We start from the raw sequence: 22,420 nt of genomic DNA, 5'->3' as shown, positions 1-22,420 counted from the left end.
AAAGAGTTTTAGACATAGCAATGGTTTTGCTACAACATTCATGAGTACTTTTGAAATGGGGATTTAAGTATTGGATTAACCCACGCTCATAGAACTACTTCATGGAATTTATCACGAGTAATTCTGAGACGATAATATCTTATAATCTTGAAAGGAGATATATGAGTTGTTGTTTACGAGTTGGTTGTGCATTGATAATACGTAAACGTATTAGTAACTTGATGTTAAAAAATGTATTGTTGTGCGTGATTTGAAAAATAAATAATACAAGAATATAAGACAAAGTTTATCTGTTCCTTTTGCCCTAACGGGAAAAGCAAATTCTTGGGTGCCTCGATGATTTGGTGTTGAGTTATAGTGTTGGGCCCGGCCAGGACTAAATTGATGTGTTCGATTAGTAGTTCTTTGTCATAACAAATCAGAAATCGGGAAACAAAGTATTGGACAATGAGATTGACTCAGTTCCATGTCCTTTTTCCACATGATATATTACAGAACGGAGGATTATATGATCATTTATCTTAGAACTCATATATGACTAGGTCAGAGTTCGTCAGCGGCGTTGAGAGCTACAATTTGCTAATCAAAATTTGAAGTTATACTGGCAACTATATTTATTAGACTTATCTAAGAGGGAGACTGTTGGATTAGGTGTCTAAACTCATAACTATAATTGGTATATATTTGAATTGATAGTAGCACAGTCCTTTTGGGTTGCCTTCATACGAGCAACTAGATAGGATGACCTATTGGGAAAGAGGAAGAATTTATTATTTGATTAATAAATTGAAATGAATGATTTATTAAGTATTAAGGAAATAATATATTAATTAGAACTCATATTATTTAGTTAATATTTAATCAAAAATTAATTTGAATTAATTTTGGGATTAATTGAATTAATTAAAAATGCAGGGGTTGTCTGGCAATTTATTGATAATTGAGAAAAGAAGCTTTATAACCTCCCTAAAGAGGCTTGGACAAAATCTTCTAGGAAGGCCCTAGAATTTCCGTCCAAGGGCTATTGGATGGAAGGTTTAGGGTATGTTTGGTCCTTAAGCAAAGCAATTAGGGTTTCCTACTTCTAACCCTAACTTTAGCTCTAAGTCACCTCACTATATAAGGAGCCTAACCTTTGGTATTTTTGGCCACATGAAACCCTAGAGAGTAATAGCCGAAAATTAAAGCTTCCTCATCCCCTCTCATATCTCATCTTCTTGCTAAGTGTGTTTGTGATTCATTAGAGGTATTACACTTGTGATACTTGCTCTCAAGCTTCAACATCTTCAAGGTTTCGGATTGTTATTACTACATAACAATCAAAGGTATGTATCATAACCATTATTATGTGATTTTCGATTATTTATCATAGATCTAGGGTTGTATGCTCAATTAGAGAAGACATAGATCTTATTAGGGTTGCATGCACACATAGGATTGTATGTTTTGCTTTAAACCCATCAGTATTTAGATAATTAAATGATATATGTGCTTATGTGCAAAGATGTTATATGTTAGATAAAATGTTATAAAGATAAATTTATATGATTTATATCATATATATGTATTTTTATGAATATAATACATTGGGTACTAAAAAGGTAATGAAAGGTTAAAATGATAATATGTAATAGTACGATGAAAGATGAAAATCATGATAGGATATCACGACTTTAATAGTACTATTGTACTAATTATGTAAGAACTAGTACTATTATATTAACGATGTAGGAACTAATACTAATGTACTAACGATGTAGTCATCTAAATAGAATATAGATGGGACCCACGATAATTAAAATGATGGTCCTTAAGATAGGTCTCTATAGATAAAGAATATATTAGAGATGGGTAATTGGGTTAATTGTTTGATATGAAATAGATAATTAAACAAATTAACTACATCATTGTGGGTTGTAAACCCTATGTACTCACCAGTTTCCCAACCTAGCCCACTCAGTTTCTTTGTATCATAAGTAGCAGTACAGAGATAATGATGTATGGATCTGATGAGAGATTCGAGGAAATATAGGTCATAGATGTTGTAAGGACAGTAATGATTACGTTTATGCTTATGCTTCTTGTATCAGTTACAATATCCCAAGTTTTTAATAATCAATGAAAAACATTTATTCGGAAATACTTTTAATGGGACTGATTCTACAATTATAAATACACTCTATTTTAAAATAATCATAAATAAGAAAAGTCTTTTTCTGGCCATGATTATGGGGATGCAATAAAATCTCGATAAATGGTCGTCAGTTGGTATTTTTTTATAGTAGTCATCACGACCCATTTCAATGTGAAAGCATTTTATATTACATTTCTAAAAATGCTCACTCGCTTGTGCATTTCTGGTCTTCAGGTCCTTTGATATGTTAACCCACGACCGAGCCAACACGGATTCTTCACTCGGAGTCCACAATTGAGCGGATTCCTTTCCTTTTACTTTGAGTTGAGACGATTTGGAGATGGGTTGGAGTTGAGTTTTAGGGATGTCTTCGGGTGGCGATTTCATTTACGTAATGAGCTCGGCTTCTGGCTTGGAGGTTGTTGGGTTTCCAGATCATATTCGGGAAGATATGAGAAGTTGTTGAATAGGTTTGGGTGAGTGTTGGAATATAATAAAATTGTTGCATATTTTGAAATTAAATTTAGGTGTCAATAATCAAGGGCTTCTATTTTTGGTCGGTGAAATGGTATTGATGGATCGAAAGCAAAAACATTTCTAGTAGGTATTCTTGAACTAGTATCACAACATTTCTTTCAACTGGAGCTTGGGGTGATGTTATCAGAAGAATTGTTTGAATCTATTTTGTAAAAAATTGAATAAAGGATATAAGGATAATAAAAGATTGTGTGAAATTAAAGGTTAAAAGGTTAGTATTTATAGAGTGGTAAGAAATATATATATATATATATATATATATATATATATATATATATATATATATATATATATATATATTGTGAGACCGTGACGCAATCCTAGTTATTCATTTTGGAGATCAAAAAAATATTTTTAAAATGCAAAATAAATGAAAATTTTCAAAAAAAAAATAATATTATTTTCGTCATTTTTTTATCCAATAAATAAATAAATAAAATTACAGTTTTTTTCAAAATATACATGAAATATTCTAATAGAATATTATACTGTAATTATTCAAATCGAATTTTTAGAATGTTAGAACATTCTACTAGAATATTAATCTATAAATATTCAAAAAAAAATCTAACAGAATATTAGAATATTCTAATAAATTTAAAAATTCAAATAGAATATTCGAATATTTTAATATATCTATCAATTTTAGTAGAATATTAGAATATTCTAACATTTTAAAAATTCAATTTGATTATTTACAGTGTAATATTCTATTAGAATATTTCACTCATATTTCAAAAAAATTATGATTTTTTTATTTTTTTTATTATTTTTTTTTTTGATAAATTAAATAATGAAAATAATATTTTAAAAAATAGAATTTTTGGATTTTCTTTTTACTTTGCATTTTATAATTTTTTTTATTTTTTTAATCTACAAAATGAATGTTTAAAATCACGTTCTGGTGTTTCACAAAATTAGTTGTCATGTAGGCATATTTAGAATCATCCACGTAAATAAGTTAAACAATAATAATAAGTAATGATTACACAGTACAAACAATAAACAGGAAAAGAAGTAAATGTAAGTTTTTAGATATATGAAAATATTGTATTATTATGAGAGGAAAGGGTTAAAATTAGTTGTTGATTGGACAAATACACCTACAGGTGGTGTGTATTTAGGTGTGTTTGTGTTATTCAGCAAAGTACAGCAGCATTATCTGGCTACAAATACTCCTTCCCAACCCGATCTCAAGTCTCAACCCACCAATCCATTGCCTACTGCATCATCGTCTCTCTCTCTACTCTAGATTCGAACCACTCTTTCTCTCTCTCTCTCTCTACAACAATGAGCAGCGATCTGAAGTCCAAATTCCTGCAAGTGTATGAGGTTCTGAAATCGGAGCTAATTCATGATCCTTCATTTGAGTTCGACGACGATTCTCGTCAGTGGGTCGAACGGGTACGATTAATTGTTAATTTCATATATTTACAGTTCTTCACCACCTCATCTCTGAATGTCCAATCGTTCGATTTATTTATGCATGTATTATTTTTGTATGCATTAATGCGTTGACTGTGGACGTTCGTTTGTCCTGTCGCTGACTTGGATATCTGTTTTTAAAATATTTTATAAATTTCGAGAAGATTTGCGCGAGATTAGGATTTAATTTTCTGCTAATCACTATTGAAATTCTTTTGCTACATTAATTAGGAGATGATTACACTGAGTGCATAGTTTAAACGTTTCATGTTCTAACTTCTAAATCTATATCTATCTATTCGGCTCAAATATATTAATATATATAAACAAACTTCTGAGTTTTTGATGAAAATTTGATTATTCAAATACAGAAATTAGATATAATTCGTGTATCTCTGTTTTTTTTTTTTTTTTTTTTTTTGACAAAACCTAATATCTGATCAACTATGGGGCCTAAACATTAGTTTTCTTTCTTTGAAACTATCGTAATGTTTTTTGTTGGCTATATATTATGATATACTATACATGCTCATTATTTAACTTTAAGCCGTGGTATTAAATAGTATATACCTTCATGTGTCCTATTTATTTGGAGGGACATGTTACTATGTAAGCTCTTGTGTTTGTCATTGACTCATTTCTGTAGCTGTGTATTTGAGCTCCACCTTTTAATGTTTGAATTCTATTATGTGATCTTCATAGCAAGAAACTAATAGCCATATCGATCCTACAACTTTAAAAATTGTTTTTCTTACTTTCTGCAGATGCTTGACTACAATGTACCTGGAGGTAAAAACTGTAAAATCAGTTTTTCCATAATTTTTATTCAATAAATTTAACCTTCTGCAAATTGATTGTCTATCTTACAACAAAATACGGTTTATGCAGGAAAGTTAAATAGAGGCCTTTCCGTTGTGGACAGCTACAAGCTTCTAAAAGGAGAAGAACTAACAGAAGATGAAGTTTTTCTTGCATGTGCCCTTGGTTGGTGCATTGAATGGGTAATTACATATAAATAATACCAAAAACTACTTTTGCCTATGCATGAATTTTCTTTTCCAAATAACTATTAAGGGGCTGTATGTTTTTTTTCCAACAAAGTTATATATGGGTAAAGTGATTGAATGGGATGTCTGTTTGGATAAATGAATAAAGTGAAAAGGTCTGAATGAGAATAAATCAACATTTTACCTTTATTTTCTATTTTTTCTACAATTTTCATCAATTGTAACATTAGAGTGGTTGGTAGGAAAAAAAAAAAGTGAATATAGGTAAAGGGGTCATGTCTTCATACATTAAGTCATGTTTTTTGGCTTATTCAGATTAAGTTAAAAAGAAAGAGTCATTGTATACTTGTTCAGATTAAGTGCTTAATGCATTAAGCTCATTAAGTGAAAAAGAATGATCAACTTAGACACTTAGTTGTGTTACATGATATCATTCGTTGTATCTTGTGATTGCAGCTTCAAGCATATTTTCTTGTACTTGATGACATCATGGATGAATCGCATACACGCAGAGGTCAACCCTGTTGGTTTAGATTACCCAAAGTTGGTATGATTGCTGTAAATGATGGAGTTGTTCTTCGCAACCATATTTCCAGAATCTTAAAGAAACATTTCAGATCAAAGACTTATTATGTGGATCTACTCGATCTATTCAATGAGGTTTGTTTATGTTACATAGTCATTTTAATTATTAACAACTTTATTTGATTTTTAGTTCATATAATGTTTCTTAATCCCCTGCTTTTAAATTTTTTCAACAGGTGGAATTCCAAACAGCATCTGGACAGATGATTGATTTGATTACTACACTTGTTGGAGAAAAAGATCTGTCAAAATATTCTTTATCTATGTAAGTAACAATCTTATGTCTCTCTTCATAAACTCCACTTGATCTATTTAAGTCACAATTTTCATGTGGTGTTGCAGTCACCGTCGGATTGTTCAGTACAAAACAGCCTATTACTCGTTTTATATTCCTGTGAGTAGACTTTTGTGCTTATTTTGCTTTCTTTATATTTCTATTTTTCCAAAAAAAAAAAAAATTGATTTATTGTGTGGTTGAAGGTTGCATGTGCACTCCTTATGTTTGGAGAGAATCTAGATGATCATGTTCAAGTGAAAGATGTCCTCGTTGAAATGGGTACCTATTTTCAAGTGCAGGTAATTAGCTTGAAAGATTAGTGTATATAATTATAACAATTTTTCGTATAGTGGATTCTCCCATTGGGAATTTTTAAGGTCATTTTTCATGTTTACTTTCCAGAGTTGAAATGAATATAATTTGTGATTGTTAAATAAAAATGTTGTAGGATGATTATTTGGACTGTTTTGGTGCTCCTGAGGTGATTGGAAAGGTTGGTCCACCAAAAATATCATTTATTTATGTTTGTCTTAATTAAAGAACCACAACTCATGCTCTCGATTGTAACAAACAGATTGGAACAGACATCGAAGACTTCAAGTGTTCATGGTTGGTTGTGAAAGCATTGGAACTTTCTAACGAGGAGCAGAAGAAACTTCTCAACGTAAGCATCAACCACCACTTCTCTTTTTACATAGTTTTTGGTATAAAAAGTGATTCATTCCAACTCATTAAACCATCTCTCTAACAAAGAAAAAAAAATCTTTCGTGCATATATTTTTCTAACCTATATTGATTTTCAATAAAAAAAAACATTTTAATCATTTATATAAAATATAAGTTAATAAATAATTATTTAATTTAACATTAGAATTACAGATAAATATAAAAATATGATAGAAGCCGTAGATGGTATGCAACCATAAATGAAAAGAAATATAATAAAGAACGGAGAAACAATAATTCATTCAAACCTTTTTTTAAGCCAAAATAAAAATGGAAAAATATATACTTATGAAACGTTGATGATCTAACGAAAAAACTAAAAATCTACTCTAATAAATGAAATTTTTTTTTTTTGCTACATATCACACTCTCATTCAATTTGCCAAATGTCATTTTATGATTATTTTGAATTAATTTTTTTTCCACATGTCATTTTATAAGTTTTTCTATTTTAATAAATTTACATAATATTTTAATACTAGGTGTAAGACCCATGTATTACATGGGTTTATTTAAAAAAAAATTAAATATGAAATTTTAACAATTTGAGAAGTTTGAATTTATAAGAAAAATGAGAAAAAATTTAAATTATTAAAATTAATGAGACTTTAATACATTGAATACATTACATATATAAATCATTTCTAATAAATACCTTACATATATATTACCTTACATATTAAATGTGGAATTTTAATTTAATAAAATGAAAATTACAATAAAATGATAAGTGGAAAATAAAAAATTCAAAAAATCTAGAAAATACCATGTGTCCAAATGAAGGAGAAGATGACATGTGGCAAAAAAAAACCTTCATTTATTATGGAGGATAATAATTACAATAAATGTAGTAATAAATGAATATCATTTTCATTAATAAACTTACCTTCTTATTTCAAATTTCTAATTTAAGCTCGTTAATTTATTTTGTTTATTTATTTAAATTTAAAAGATAAAAAAAAATCAATTTTAAAAATTCAGTGTTTTTTTTATTTTCTTACAAATCCAAAATTCTTAAATTTTTAGACATTTATATTTATGTTTTTTTAATTAACCCATGTAATAAATGGGTCTTACACCTAGTACATAATATTTAAGAATGAGCTAAATTAAAAGAATGAAGTTTAGCACGAAATATGAGACAAATAAATAATCAAACAATAAATTTTTGTTTTTACTATTCAAAGAGTTGGTTCCTCAGATTTAACAACAAAGTTTTTGTAAAAAGTTGCATTTTCTTTATTATTTATTATTCAGGAGAACTACGGGAGGAAGGATCCGGGCAGCGTGGCAAAAGTAAAGGAACTATACAATTCTCTCAACCTTCAGGTTTCAGTTTTTATCCAACATTCGCTATTTCATTCTTTACTTTTCCTATATCATATACGTATATAGTACTAAAATATATACAATTCTCAGGGCGTGTTTGAAGAATACGAGAATAAGACTTACGAAAAGTTGGTGAAATCAATCGAAACTCACCCAAGCAAACCCGTACAAGCCGTGTTGAAATCTTTCTTGGCAAAAATATACAAGAGGCAAAAATAGGAATAACCGATTCCATTCCAATGTAATGTTAATGCTGTTTGTACTTTCTACTTTCTAGTACCTTTCGCTTTGTATACTTTCATTCTGATTTCTGCACAATAAATTGGTAATCCAAAATTGGAGTTGTTTTACTTTACGATACTGAAATCAACTAATGAGAATAATTACGCAATTACACTTTACAAAGTAATTAATATAGATTAAAAAAAGGAATCGAGAGCGTTGCTGAGGATACTAGTTTTGGTCGTCGAGGTTCGAGAGATTGATTAAATGAAGCGCCATGATTGCCGAGGGAACTGGTTCTATTCTGAAAGGAATATCTTGGGAGACCAAACATGGCTTGCTTAAAGTAAACATCAACCAATACAATGATCACCAAAATCTCCTATAAAAATCAGTAAGGACAATGAAAATTAAAGCCAACTTTGATATAAACAGGCCCTGGCATTAAATCATCAATCTTTTAAGCTTAAATTTTCATGATCTTTGATGAATCTAAATTTGAATTTCCAAACAAGATTGGGGCGGAGCTAAAACCGTCGGAATATATTCGAATAAATCACTAACTCGGTCTCAAAGATTAGCTCCAATTCAAATGACTCGCACAAGTTGAGAGCATAACAATAAGAAACTAACTAATCGTCTTCGCAATCTCATCAACTAAAATTGTACGCTACGTCGTTTAACTATATAGATAATCAACTACAGAAATTGAAATAATCAAACAGAACATACGACACGATTACCAGAGGGTTCCGCCATAAGATCGAGTTTTACTCTTCTATTAACTGCAGTCTTCGCCGCCAGTCTACGCTCCTTTCTCTTTCCCATGAAGAATTAAAAAGTTCCACTGACAAACTTTCTGAATTTGATGAAATCTCGTTGTCCAATTTTAACCTAGGGCTAGTTTGTTCGCAGAGGAGATCGGATACTTGATAGCATAAGACGATACTCTCTGTCCTTTCCGTTGGCTTATATTTATAGTCCACATACACTATAAAGATTTCTCTTTTGGGCTTTTATTTGAGTGTCTATGGGCTATCGAAGCCCTAAGACCCAAAGAGGGAGTGTTTATCCAACATTAAGATTAGCATGTCCTTTTGTTATTTTATGTTATTAAAAGCCTACCACCAAACAATCTAATCACGATTATATGACATGAAATCATATTTTAAACCTAATACTTTATCCGCTAAAAACATATGCAAACTAAGAAGAAATCAAAACAAGCAATGTGTAAAGGAATAAATTTTATTTGAATTCGACTATAATTTCAACCAAAATTCTAGCTACATCTATGGAACTGTAATATGAAAACATGGCTCTTGTGATGTATACGGAAAGAAGAGATCCAATTCCAGTAGAGTGTGAATCGATTTTACTAAAAATGAGTCGATTTCATTAAAGACTTAACCAATTTCAGTAACAATCACAATATGACGAGAAAATGGAACAAACTAATATGAGGCAACGGGGCAGCAGTCGTCAACAGCTGACTACTAGTCATCGACAACTGAATAGTAGTCGGCGGCGGGGGTCGTTTGTCAAGAGTGACGTGGAAGTGGAGCAACAAGAGAGGAAGCTTGTTTTGGTGAAGAAGAGCGACACAAGAAGAAATAACGACGAGATATTTTTTTAAGCATGTTTTTTTAAACTTCTGCAAATGACGCACAGACATAAGGTATATGGCAAAATGCATGATTTCGAAAAGAAACCAAAGAAGAGTTATGCAATTGAGAACTCTCATACGAATCAGTTGGATTTTTCGATCAATGAGATGATGTTTATCAATGCTCAGTATCAGATTGTTGACAAGTTTGAAAACAAAGAGGAATTCAAGCATCTGAAGCTTAGATTTCTTGTTGTACTTGGAAAGGAACTAGAAGAATCCTGGTCTCTTGTGAAGATTGCCCGAGTACTTAGCATATCTAAAGATGTTTTCTTTGAGGATGTTCTACAAAATTTTGGTTATCATGTGGTCAGAGCTGACAACGCCACGTTTGACTTTTCAGTAGCTACTTTCCCTCTTATGAATCTGAAATGATCTAATTCAAGTGGCAAGAATTCTTTAAGGCATTGATGCTATGAAGCTTCAAGGTACAAGTAAAGATGAATATCTGTTGGGTCTTGCACACATCAAACTCTTCATAGACAACTACTATGACTGCTTAGCCTTAACTGATGTTGAATTGGCTTTAGCAATGGGAAAGGAAATAACAGTGCATCAGTCATTGTTAAAAAGCCAAGCTAATATGAAGAAGTATGTTGATGGAGAAATATGTTTAAAGCCTCTGGGAATTGTTTTCGTTGGAAAAAGTAAAAAGGGAAAGAATACAAAGTTTTTATTCCAAGCTTGCGACGTTGAAAGATATACAACTGCTGATTATATGAATTTACTTGTTCGTATGAATAGTTGTAAGAAAAACAATAATGGAGATAAAGTTGGGCTGAAGAATGTGATGAATTGGTACTCTGAGATTCGAAGAACGATGCACCAAGGTATTCAGATGTTGATGACCTGATTTCGACACTTCTCACAAAGGAGGAGAATGTTGATATCGAAATTAGTTGTGAGGTGTCGAAGGTCAATGAATAGTTTCAATAGTTTTGTAATGTTATTACAGGGGCACTTTTAGTTTCGAAATTATAATGTCTAGTCTCTTGTATGCTCTCATGTTTCCTATAAATAGGGAAGAGTGCTAGAGTTAGATAAGAACTTTTGAGGGTTTCCATTGTATTCTTGTCTAAAGCCACTTTGTACTTTTGAGAGCATAATATGAGCCAAACAGATTACATTTAGATTTTGTCTCTAAATTTGTTCCGACTCTGATTTCATTCATACACTCGATTCAATCATAGCTACACTTGTACAAATTGGTCATTCAACTTTGAACTTATTTATTTTAAGTTTATTGCTTGTACAATAATATCGTATACTTAATATTGTTACCTGTTTTAGTAATAAAACTGTTGTTTCAATAATACTATAATTAATTATACACGAATAATTTCATTTTCGTTATCAATATCCAATAATATAATTTATAAAGTTATTGTAACAAAAAATAGGTGTCAAGTTTGTAAAAAGCTAATAAATATAAGGGTTTCTATCAAACCATTTTTACTTATTTGGTGTAAAGTAATTATAAAGAAAAAGGTATTGAAACAGCAAGGCGTTGACGCCTACAAAATTCCAAATAATTTGCAACATGAGATGCATAATTAGATATGGTGTATGATTAAGTAAAAAGTAAAAACAATAATAAAAAAACCTATAATAGTAAATAGTAAATACCTTTCTACAGCTTCATTGCCTTGTAAAGCTGCAAGTTTTGCAAGTTGATAAATTGCAGTGAAGTTTCTTTGAGTCATTGCCTCTTTCTCAAAAATAGCATCAGATAGAACAACAGCTGATGCTCCCTCACCAATATATTCACCAACTAAATCTATATAATAAAAAAAATGTTATGTTACGTCATGTATAACAAACACAATATATATAATTATAACCCACCAGTTGTTATTCCTTGAGATGCAATTAAAGGAATATGAGGAAAAGGCTTCTTCAAAGTTGCTATGTATCCAAAACCACCAAGTACAGAAACAGGGTATACCTTTAAAGATACACAATCATTATAAATTTTGCTTTTATTTTTTTTACTAATTTCAAATGAGTAGATAACATAAAAATGTAATAGAGAAAAACATGAATGTAAAAGCACCTAACCTTCACCATTTTGGCACCAGCATTATATGATGAAAGTATCTGTAAAATAATTTTACAGATAATAATAATATATAACTCTACAAATGCCTTAGTTTTTATTAACAAGAAGCCAAAAACAATGATTGTGTACTTACTTCTGTTGGGGTCATTACACCAGGTATATATAGCAAATCATCACTGTCTTCATCCAGAATACCCTGCAAACAATTTACATTATTAACAGAAGATTTAAAAATCATAAACAATGTTATATTGTTGTAATAATTCTGACATGCCTTCACAATTGCAGGACTCATGATGAATTTTGCACCAGCTTTTTTTGCATTTTCAACATCCTTAATATTTAAAACAGTGCCAATCTGGAACATGTTAGAGCATTAAGAATTTAAGATATGTTAAGAATTCATCCTTGACAAAATAGTTCACTAAAAAATGATCATACAATTGATGAATATGAAACACTTACCCCTAGAGTTATGGTTGGAAAATCTTGCACCAGTTGATGTAAAACCTATCAAATAAAAAAATGTGGAAAACTATAAGCTTTCAAGATCATCAACCAAAAATGTATGAAATGCATGTAAATCATACAAATGGCTTTATGTTAAACAACCTGGAAAACACCTGGGGTAGAAACCACAATCTCCAGCTGCAAATCAACAAACATTGCTTCTATGTCAAAACATCATAATTACATCCAATAAGGCTTTGTTTACTTGTAAATTAAACTAATAATTGTAATTTGTCATTGCATACTTATTCTAGCTTAATCATGTGAGTTAAAGGCATTGAAGAGTGAAAAGTACAAATGTTACATTAATTCGGTTTTCTTTACTTTCATTTTGGCTACTTCATCTTATGTGCAAGTTATCACAATTGACAGGGGCGATACTCAAGAACACTGTGAGCTACAAGGTGAAATCACCCCAGCAAGTTCAATTGGATGCTAATTACAAAATCTGTTTTCATATGCTTTTTTTCAGAACTAATAACCTAATAATTCAAGTAAATTATTAATAAGAATATGAAATGCTTCATAAGGGAGCTTTAAATCTGGAACGATGAATTGAGAAGTTAGTTTGTATATGAATCTTATGTTCAAGTACGAATGTTATCAGTTCGTTTGGGAGTCGAGCTCACGTGGAACTTTGCAAGAAGAAAACATACACCAATTTCAAATTTTCAGCCATTAATTCTACTAACAATATGACAGCAGCATACTTACAACCGATATTCCACCCATAATTGCAGCCTTTGCAGCTTCGAATGCCACATCCGCGCTAAACACCATCAACACACGCATGAAGGATAGAATGACATGATAATTGGAATTATTTATATAACGAGGAAACAACAATCACCTGAAATCGAAAATTCATTTCACGGGAATTGAGTAGAGAGTGTTGGATGATGAGGATGATACCTTTTGGCGCGAAGACAAGCAATGACACCATAATTTACTATGTTGCTTAAGGTTGTTGCACTGGTGGAGGTGGATGGTCGAGTATGGAAACAATGGATTGGAAGGACTCGAGTGGTGGGCGTAGGCGGTGGTAGAAAGGTTAAAGAAGAAAGCGAGGAGAATTGGGCAAGTGACATAGTAGTATCCTGGTTCCCTAATAACAGCAGTGGTGTAACTGTAACTACTTATGAACGATTGAAAGTGAATTAATGGGTGTTTGGGATTGCATGATTTGAACCCATATCATCTTTAGACTTATGGAGTTCCCAAATCAAATTGGAACTTATTTTTTATAAGGAATGGTCCCATATCGGAGTTGGAAGAAAAGTGGTAAGTTGGGGAGTAGTTATAAAACGAGATTAAATGGAAGATTTAAGGCATGATCCTTCAAAGCAAGTTTTAATGGGAGGTGATGAGTGGTCATTACTCGCATTTAAGTATGCGAGATGGGGTGTTTGCCTAAAGCTTTACGACAATTAGGCACCTCAAATCTTATAACCATCTGATCCCTGTATTATTATTTTGAGTTTATATAATTTTTAGCCAAAGCTAAATAATAGAAGTTGGCTTATGGACTTCTTTGTTCATAAGTTGGGCGGATTTTGTTTATAAAATTACAAAAATATTTTTTAAAGCTTTTGTTTATAAAATGACAATATTTTTTTTGAAAATGTTTTTTGAAGACTTACAGAAAAAAAAATCAAAAAGGTTTTGTTCATTCATAACTCCTCTATATGGATGTTTAGCACGATAGTCCAAAAAATAGAATCGAAAAAAAAAATACATCATCTACATTAATAGTCCATAAAGTTAGTCGAATTAAATAAAAACATAATAGTATTAAAGATTAGTATTAAGCTAAAAAAAATATAAAATTCTTAAAAACTAATACTGTAAAAAGAAGTTGTCCAATTTGAAAAAATAATAAGAAATAACAAAAAAATATATAAATTTTTGTTGAAAATTTTTGTAAACAATGTTTAATGGATACAGAACATATGTCATTTTAGATGTCATTTTGTAGAAAAGTGTAATCAAACCTATAAATATAATAATATAGAAAACTGTAAATATTTAAATATAAAACAATTAGGTTGTAGAAAAAATTGGTAAAACGTTTGTAATAAAAAAAAACAGGTAAAATGATATATAAGAAAATTCAACCAAATTTATAAAAGAAAGAAAGTATAAACCAAATTTGTATAAAAAAATTTGAGAGGAATTGTAAATAAGGATAACTTTTAAGGACCAAAAATGTAATATTATTTAGTATTGAAAACCATAGGTTTTATATATATATATATATATATATATATATATATATATATATATTTGAATTTATCAAATTAAATATGCACTACAACATATTTAATTATTTACAGTGATATCATAAAATCCAATAATTTTGATTATTTATGACAAATCTTCACAGATATATGCATTGATGTTCATCATAAATAATTCTTATAATTATTTATGATATTCATCATAACATTATTTATGATGTTCATCATAGTAATCAATCAATTGATTGATTATTTATGCCAATATTTGCATGAATAGGGTTTTAGATGAAATAAGAGCGTTGATGAGAAATAAGTCTTATAATTACCTGTCTTTAATTGGTATCGAAGTTTTGCTAATAAGAGAGAGGGCAGTGTAGACATGAAGGAATTGAAGAAAAAAAAAAAAGAGGAGTGGAAAAAAGAAAGAGAGCAGATAATGAGATTGAGATTGAGGTGATGATCGAAAACCAATCGTATTTACTAAATTTGGGATGCTCTTTTTGTGACCATTAATTTGTTATCCATCTCCCCACCACCTAAATATATTCATTATCTACATTTTAGTCCACCCATTTTCTATGGGAGCTGATATATCCACGTACACTTTTTTGATATTTCCACAGATTTCTTATGTAAATTGACAGTTATGCCCCTGTTTTATAAAAAAAATGGACCCTACTTAGTTTATCTCCGTTTCGTCTCCATCTCCTTCTCTTTCCTGTCATACCATCAAAAATTAAAAAACCCAGGAAAACTCAATGGCCCAATAAATAACTAAGGTTTACTTGAATCCAGCTCCTTAATACTATATAGGTTCACTTTATCTCCCTCCATCTCTTCTCTTACGAAGGTACCATCAAGATACACAGCAACCGGAAAAACTCTAAACTCGAACCAGATATTTGCCGGAGAAAAATCACGTTCGCCAGAGAAGGCCGTCTACAAAGCACTTTCTAGATGCAAAAAACACTATTACATAACACATATTAGAATCAGTTGCAGGTGGGCATAATCAAGCAAAAATGCACCGTTACATCGCACAAACTGATTTTCTTTCCGATTTTTTTTGGCTTCTTTGACTTTCTTGCCGGAATGTGAGGTCCGTGTGTTTATTGAAATTGAAGTGGGTTTCACAGGTTTTGTTAATAACATGAGAGTTTAAACTCTAAACCAGGTGGCAAATGAAACATACACAGTGAATCACTGGCTGAACATTGCACCGTGTTTAATCAGAACATGTTGTTGATTAGTGAAGAAGGGATTAGTGAATCACTTACCTTTTACTTGGCTGAACATCGTGATTTCTTGTTCAAAACACGTTGCAGACTGCATCAGGAGGAGAAGGTTTAGGGAGACAATATCGTACAGAGACAAATGGTGGTCAGGTTTCAGTCCGGGAAGAACCATCGGAGAATAGAGGGAAACGTATGAGGGTTTGGTTTTATGGTGAGAAAAAGAGATTTGATTTTCTGATCTCTACTAAACGAAGGGTATAATAGACAATTACCTTTAAAAATATGTGGATGCATAAAAAACAACCGTTTCTCATTTTCTATATACTGTACAACAAATGAAATATATCATGGTGATAACTTATTAGCCGTTTTCTTTCTTTTATATATATATATATATATATATATATATATATATATATATATATATATATATATATATATATATATATATATATATATATATATATATATATATATATATATATATATATATATGCAATAAATAAATTGAATATTTGGAACACCGAAGATTTACCTACCATTTTAAAGTTGCAGCATTCTCATTTTTTTATTGATAGTAAAAAACTGTATGTTACCACTTATATATTGCTTCACTATACAATAAATTGAGGTTCAAAATTGACTTCTTTGATTCTATTTGGAACCCATCTATTGCCTAATATCACGAGTATTTTTCTTTTTTTAAATTTGAATCCACCCATTATTAAATGGTCGGTAATTAACACCGAGTTATGATAACAAATAATGATAAACATCTTTTTTTTCAACTTTGAAGTGAGACTAAGAAAAAAATGAGTTAACTAAGATGACACAAAAATTAAATTAAACTGTTCTTCCTCTCAATGACAAAGCCATAAGACATGAAAATAAACATTATTTCAAGTTCTGTATATTTTTCCAAGTTGAAATAAACAAACAAGAAAAAAGCTTATTACCCTTTTCTTTTTGTCTTGTAATAATATTAGTATGAGATCATTCATCACATAAATCATAAAACTAAGTAAAAGGAAAGGGAAATAGAAAACGCAATGTCAACCAAACCAACCACCTAGCTGCTTTTCCAGGGCAAGAAGGGGCAAAAAGAGAAAATCCCTCCAGCAGTCAAACTTGGAAAAAAAAATACAAAATTTACAAATCAGCTTTCCAAGTAAACAAATAGAAAGACAAAGTGCAGTGCATAATAGTATTGTTAGCTGCTGCGTGAAAAATGAAAAATGAATAATTAAGTAAGTTTAGGAATTAGGGTTGAGGTTTGGTCCATGAAGTCTCTGATGTTTTTGAGTTCCCATAATAAACTTGCTTCGATGCTTCATCCCAATATGCCTGCCATTGCCATTGCCATAAACACAATCAACAGTCAAAACCACACAGTATAATAATAACTTCTTCTTCTTAAGTTTTTTTGTATTTTAATTTCATAAACAGTTATATTAATATACTAAATATCATCATCACAACCAAACTTTAACTAACATATGATTAGAAACTGTTTGACCAACATATACATATATATATATATAAAGAATAGGAAGATTTAGCACCTGCCAAGGGGATGGAAGTTGTTTTGTAAGTTGAACAAGATCAGGTTTTTGGTTTGTTGTATCAACAGTGCCCTTGGCTTCCTTATCTTCAGCTTCCATCGACTTTTTAGCTCTCTTCCTTCTAACTCTCTCTCGCCTAAAACAAAAAAAGAAAAATTATAACAAAAGAAATAGAATTGTCAAATGAAAACAGGTTAATTATTATCTAGCTTACCAGTCACCACCAAGAGGCTGAAAGTTAGCATTGTCTTTGGCTTCTCCAGTTGCAATCTGCTGTGCACGCCATTGCTGAAACACATTCAACAAACCATAATCAATTTATTTTCACCATATTAATACTACTTAAAAAAAAAAAAAAAAAACAATTAGCAAACCTCAATCTCTCGTTGCTTTTTCTTCTCTAAAGCTTCTAAAGCATTTTCAGGTTCTTCGTCTTCCTCGTCTTCTTCATGTAATTCCTCTTTAACAGCTTTCCACTGCAACCATATCATATACTTAATTAATTATATTTCCCACATACATAATATTATTAAAAAAAAAAAGGAATTAATGTCATTCAATAGTAATCAAATATCACGTTGGTTCCACCTAGGGACATCTTTTTTTTTAAAAAAAAAAAAACCATTTTACCACTCAAGTTCCACTTATATGAAAATGTAAAAAGGCAACTTTTTTTAGCATGTTAGGCTATAAATAGTTTTCTGCAAAGTCTTGTGATAACTTACTTACAACAGCTTCAATAAATAGTAACCAACTTTGATCAGTTTTGTTCCACCAAGCAACCTCAATTTTTATAAAAGACTTTAACCAGTAATCAAATAAACTAAAAATTCTTTAAATAAGGATAATGTAATAAATATAATTATGCTTTTTTAATGAAAACAACATATACATGGTTTTCTGCAAACTCTTTGCTACTACTTAAAATTCTTAAATATAATATCTGTTTGTAACTGTATGATACAATTAATAAAGAACGACAACAACATTTCTGGATCTTATATATTAGAAAAACAGAAAAAAGAAAGTTTTATATGTAATTGATACGAAATTTTATTTTTCTAGATTTATAAAACTAGTAACATATGATATATTTTACATTTGATTGTTACTAAATTTCCAACATCTTATATATTTTTTTTATAAAACACATAAGAAATCAAAAAATAAAAATAATGTAAGTAAGTGTGTGGTAGCAGATAAAGAATGAGTTGGTTAAAAAAAAAAAGCTACCTTTCCCTTTAAGCCTTTAGGTAAGAAGAAAGCAGAAACATGGTTACTACTATTTATTTAGTGACATACAAATATAGACCAAAAGTTTACCTTATCCACCAAGCCTGAAACCTTCTTATTGGATCTTAAACCAGGGACTGCAGCAACCGTTCGTTTTTTATTTCGCACAACTGTAAAGTTGAAAACAAAATTAATAAACAAGACAGAAACCAGAAAATGTTAATATTGTTAGATAGATGAATAAGATTCTACACTTGCCTTTAGGTTGAACCTTAGGAACTGATGATGATTCTGTTGGAGCAGATACAGTACAAGTTGCTGCAACACTTTCACTGCCAATCACTGGCTGAATTGGTACAGACCCTTCTTGTATGGTGTAATATGTCACATGTTCTCCAGGGTCCACTACTGAAGTGCCACCTGGATATGGGGGGTTTCCCACTACTGAGGTGCCATAATAAAGGGTTGTGAGGGGTGCTCCATTCGCATCTACATAATAATCATGATTTGCAACAACTTGTTGACCATAGTATTCAAAAGCGGGACCCCCATAAGCAAAATGTGCATATTCTTCTCCTTCTCCTCCGTATGAGTAAGCTTGCGGTGGAGGGAATGTGGCTTCAGGTTGTTCATCTGGCGGTGGTGGAGGTAACGGTTCATCGTCCGGTGGTGGAGGCGGGACCCATTCGTCATTCGGTGGTGGTGGAACCTCAGATTCTTCTTCAGATTGGGGTCTGTTTTGGACAACTGGTTCATCTTCAACCTCCATTTCAACATCCATGTCGTCATCTGTATCTGCTTGAGGAACTGCATTTTCATTTTCCTTTTCTTCTTTTTCACTTGCAGTTGCTTCATTCATGTTCTCTTCTACCTTCTTTTCTGCCTCATTTGGTGATTGAGAATGTTCTTGAATCTCATTGTTGATTGCGGATTCTAGTTTTCTCAAATGATTTTCAGAATGAAGCCAAAAAGGAAGCAATGATGATCCGTAAGGTACTAATGACTTAATGTCTGCAAGCCTTACATCAAGTTCAATCATCAGCTTTGATATCTCGTTGTTTTCCCCTTTCAAAGATTTTAATCTCTCCGATAAACTTTCACCAAGTTGCAAAAGACGTAAAGAATCAGTATGGTGGGCTTCCCCGTTATTCACACCATCAATTGTATTGACATAATTACCCTCGACCACATCATTTGACATGGTCATGATATCTGTATGGTTTTCAGTCTGCACTTGTAATTCTGGCCTACAACTGTCATTGTCAGTGGCCTCAAAAACCAAAGATTTTGTGGGCCCATCATTCGGTTGTGTATCATCAGAAGTTACATTCATCTCTTCAACTTCTGTAACAGATTGAGGATCATAGGCTGGTTCATTTCCTTGAACCAGGTCAACAGGGACTTCCCAAGAAGTTTGACCAGTCGCAATGTTCCAGTAATAATATGAATTACTCTCCTCATGCAACACCATTTTCCATCCTGAATCCATATTTTCTGTTTGTGTGTCGGATGTCCATGACACAGTTGTCTGCTCCACTTCATCCATGTCTTTGTGTGAGGGCAAAACTATATCATCTTCAACAACACCATTTTCTTCCACATCCAATGAAGAAGAGTGCTCTTTGTTCTCTTGATCAGGTTTTTCACAAGTAATATTTTCATCTTTATCTACTTCTGTACCCTCATGACTTTCTGCCTTTACCTGCCATAAGAAAAGCATGATTGGTACTTAAATATATTTACCACAACCAATTGAAAACTAGACATTCCAAAACACACCTGTTCATCAAGCTCGGCTGGTGAATTCTCTCTAGTATCATGGCTGATTTCTTTACCAGATTCTTCCTCCAATTCCTCATCGCTATATTGTCCAAGCAACAAAAGAGGATTTTCTGGCTTTTGACCTGAAAAGAAAGATGCTAATATGTCAAACATCAGAACAACAAAAATATGTGGGAGTGTAACTGTGGTTAGTTACAACTAATCTTCTAATGGATACTTAACAGAAACTTCTCATATTGGCCTAAACTAAGAACAAAAACAAGTGTGAAAAAAATGCAATTAATTTTGGCGAATGAACTTTGTAATTGCCACCTGCAACATTGAAAATGAGTTAGTAATTTAGAATAAAAACAAAAAGGCAAGAAACATACGAACCACAAGTCTTGTTGAAATGTCGTAGTAACATGTGAGGAATTTCAATCAAAGAAACACTATGGCAATGTTGAACAGGCTCAGATGACCAATTGAGTTCCCAATACCACAGCCACCTAACATTCTGAAAGGAATATCTTGGGAGAGCAAACATGGTTTGCTTAAAGTAAACATCAACCAATACAATGACGCCCTCTACAAAGATCAGTCCGTGGAGAAAAATTGATGGAACCCACCTGAAGAAGATGGTGAATCGGGTGAACCAGCATGATTTTTTGAATTGCCGCCACCTTCAACGTCTTCTTTGTTGGACGAATCACCAAAATCTCCTATAAAAATCAGTAAGGGCAATGAAAATTAAAGCCAACTTTGATATAAACAGGCCCTGGCATTAAATCATCGATCTTTTAAGCTTAAATTTTCATGATTTTTGATGAATCTAAATTTGAATTTCCAAACAAGATTGGGGCGGGAGCTAAAACCGTCGGAATATATTCGAATAAATCACTAACTCGGTCTCAAAGATTAGCTCCAGTTCAAATGACTCGCACAAGTTGAGAGCATAACAATAAGAAACTAACTAATCGTCTTCGCAATCTCATCAACTAAAATTGTACGCTACGTCGTTTAACTATATAGATAATCAACTACAGAAATTGAAATAATCAAACAGGTAGAAGGAGCATACGACACGATTACCAGAGGGTTCCGCCATAAGATCGAGTTTTACTCTTCTATTAACTGCAGTCTTCGCCGCCAGTCTACGCTCCTTTCTCTTTCCCATGAAGAATTAAAAAGTTCCACTGACAAACTTTCTGAATTTGATGAAATCTCGTTGTCCAATTTTAACCTAGGGCTAGTTTGTTCGCAGAGGAGATCGGATACTTTATCAAGTGCATAAGACGATACTCTCTGTTCTTTGCGTTGGCTTATATTTATAGTCCACATACACTATAAAGATTTCTCTTTTGGGCTTTTATTTGAGTGTCTATGGGCTATCGAAGCCCTAAGACCCAAAGAGATATTGGTCTTAACGTCATTTGGCCCATAAAATAGTGTAAATCGGCTTGTATTATTGCTATTGTAAGAGGTTAAATAAATATATATAATCTACCGATTATATTTACCGATATCTTAAAAGAAGAGGGGACCTAAATGGCAAGGAGAACCAAAAGGGTTTCTAGTTTAAGTTCGATCGTAGGTGAAATAGTTTAAGAATAATTTAATTAATATATACCAGGTTACAACCCGTATCCGTAGAAATCACGGTTGGTATGATTAAAATAAATATACTAGATAAAAATAATAACAAATGTCAAAAAAAGAATATTAGTGCATAGTCGTTTGTAAGCAATTATGAATGAATTTGTTAAGTAAAATAAATATAATACTTTATCATAATTTCAAAAATGTTATTAGTATATGATTTTATATTTTTAAATTTTGAATTGAAGTTGATTTGTTACCAAAATAAGAAAATTATAGAAATCCTAGAAAATGTCACGTATCAAAAAGACATGCT

The 22,420-nt window shown here is 31.4% G+C and overlaps 3 protein-coding genes and 1 non-coding gene across 16 annotated transcripts; 2 read left to right on the top strand and 2 right to left on the bottom strand.

Moving 5' to 3' along the window:
- Window positions 1-3,850: 3,850 nt before the first annotated feature.
- Window positions 3,851-8,375, top strand: LOC145061208 (farnesyl diphosphate synthase 2). Its single transcript, XM_079008625.1, has 11 exons — window positions 3,851-4,075; window positions 4,861-4,885; window positions 4,985-5,097; window positions 5,560-5,763; window positions 5,865-5,953; window positions 6,031-6,082; window positions 6,169-6,264; window positions 6,414-6,458; window positions 6,540-6,629; window positions 7,949-8,020; window positions 8,111-8,375. Exons 1-11 carry the CDS (start codon window positions 3,962-3,964, stop codon window positions 8,237-8,239), a joined length of 1,029 nt encoding a protein of 342 aa, XP_078864751.1. The 5' UTR covers window positions 3,851-3,961; the 3' UTR covers window positions 8,240-8,375.
- Window positions 8,237-16,255, bottom strand: LOC145061209 (uncharacterized). 11 transcript variants are annotated; one of them, XR_013687136.1, is made up of 14 exons: window positions 15,992-16,131; window positions 15,500-15,667; window positions 15,041-15,432; window positions 13,390-13,582; window positions 13,192-13,246; window positions 12,580-12,615; window positions 12,433-12,477; window positions 12,242-12,325; window positions 12,101-12,163; window positions 11,967-12,005; window positions 11,754-11,853; window positions 11,535-11,685; window positions 8,986-10,919; window positions 8,343-8,624 (listed from the first exon to the last, which is right to left on the bottom strand). XR_013687136.1 is itself a non-coding variant. In XM_079008627.1 (12 exons), the coding sequence occupies exons 2-12, from the start codon at window positions 15,093-15,095 to the stop codon at window positions 8,294-8,296; spliced, it is 858 nt and encodes a 285-aa protein (XP_078864753.1). In that variant the 5' UTR covers window positions 15,096-15,667; window positions 15,992-16,131; the 3' UTR covers window positions 8,237-8,293. The 11 variants fall into 11 exon arrangements, 3 of the variants coding, with proteins under 3 accessions (XP_078864753.1, XP_078864754.1, XP_078864752.1); XR_013687134.1 differs by lacking the exon at window positions 8,343-8,624 and adding an exon at window positions 8,237-8,330 and having other exon boundaries at window positions 15,041-15,667; XR_013687138.1 differs by having other exon boundaries at window positions 13,390-13,937; window positions 15,041-15,667.
- LOC145065242 (small nucleolar RNA Z279/snoR105/snoR108) lies at window positions 13,833-13,938 on the top strand. The gene has a single exon (XR_013688386.1). It is a non-coding gene; the product is annotated as a small nucleolar RNA Z279/snoR105/snoR108 (small nucleolar RNA).
- A 744-nt stretch (window positions 16,256-16,999) lies between the features above and the next one.
- Window positions 17,000-21,911, bottom strand: LOC145061376 (WW domain-containing protein). Of its 3 annotated transcripts, XM_079008820.1 has the most exons (9): window positions 21,598-21,911; window positions 21,135-21,227; window positions 20,524-20,648; window positions 19,003-20,446; window positions 18,835-18,914; window positions 17,886-17,987; window positions 17,726-17,799; window positions 17,512-17,647; window positions 17,000-17,293 (listed from the first exon to the last, which is right to left on the bottom strand). In XM_079008820.1, exons 1-9 carry the CDS (start codon window positions 21,680-21,682, stop codon window positions 17,210-17,212), a joined length of 2,223 nt encoding a protein of 740 aa, XP_078864946.1. In that variant the 5' UTR covers window positions 21,683-21,911; the 3' UTR covers window positions 17,000-17,209. The 3 variants fall into 3 exon arrangements, with proteins under 3 accessions (XP_078864946.1, XP_078864947.1, XP_078864948.1); XM_079008821.1 differs by lacking the exon at window positions 21,598-21,911 and having other exon boundaries at window positions 20,902-21,193; XM_079008822.1 differs by lacking the exons at window positions 21,135-21,227; window positions 21,598-21,911 and adding an exon at window positions 20,749-21,040.
- Window positions 21,912-22,420: the final 509 nt, after the last annotated feature.

The sequence above is a fragment of the Lactuca serriola genome, chromosome 7, assembly GCF_051521515.1.
Source record: "Lactuca serriola cultivar US96UC23 chromosome 7, Lser_US96UC23_V15, whole genome shotgun sequence".
NCBI lineage: Eukaryota > Viridiplantae > Streptophyta > Magnoliopsida > Asterales > Asteraceae > Lactuca > Lactuca serriola.
This window is presented reverse-complemented; position numbering and strand designations above follow the sequence as displayed.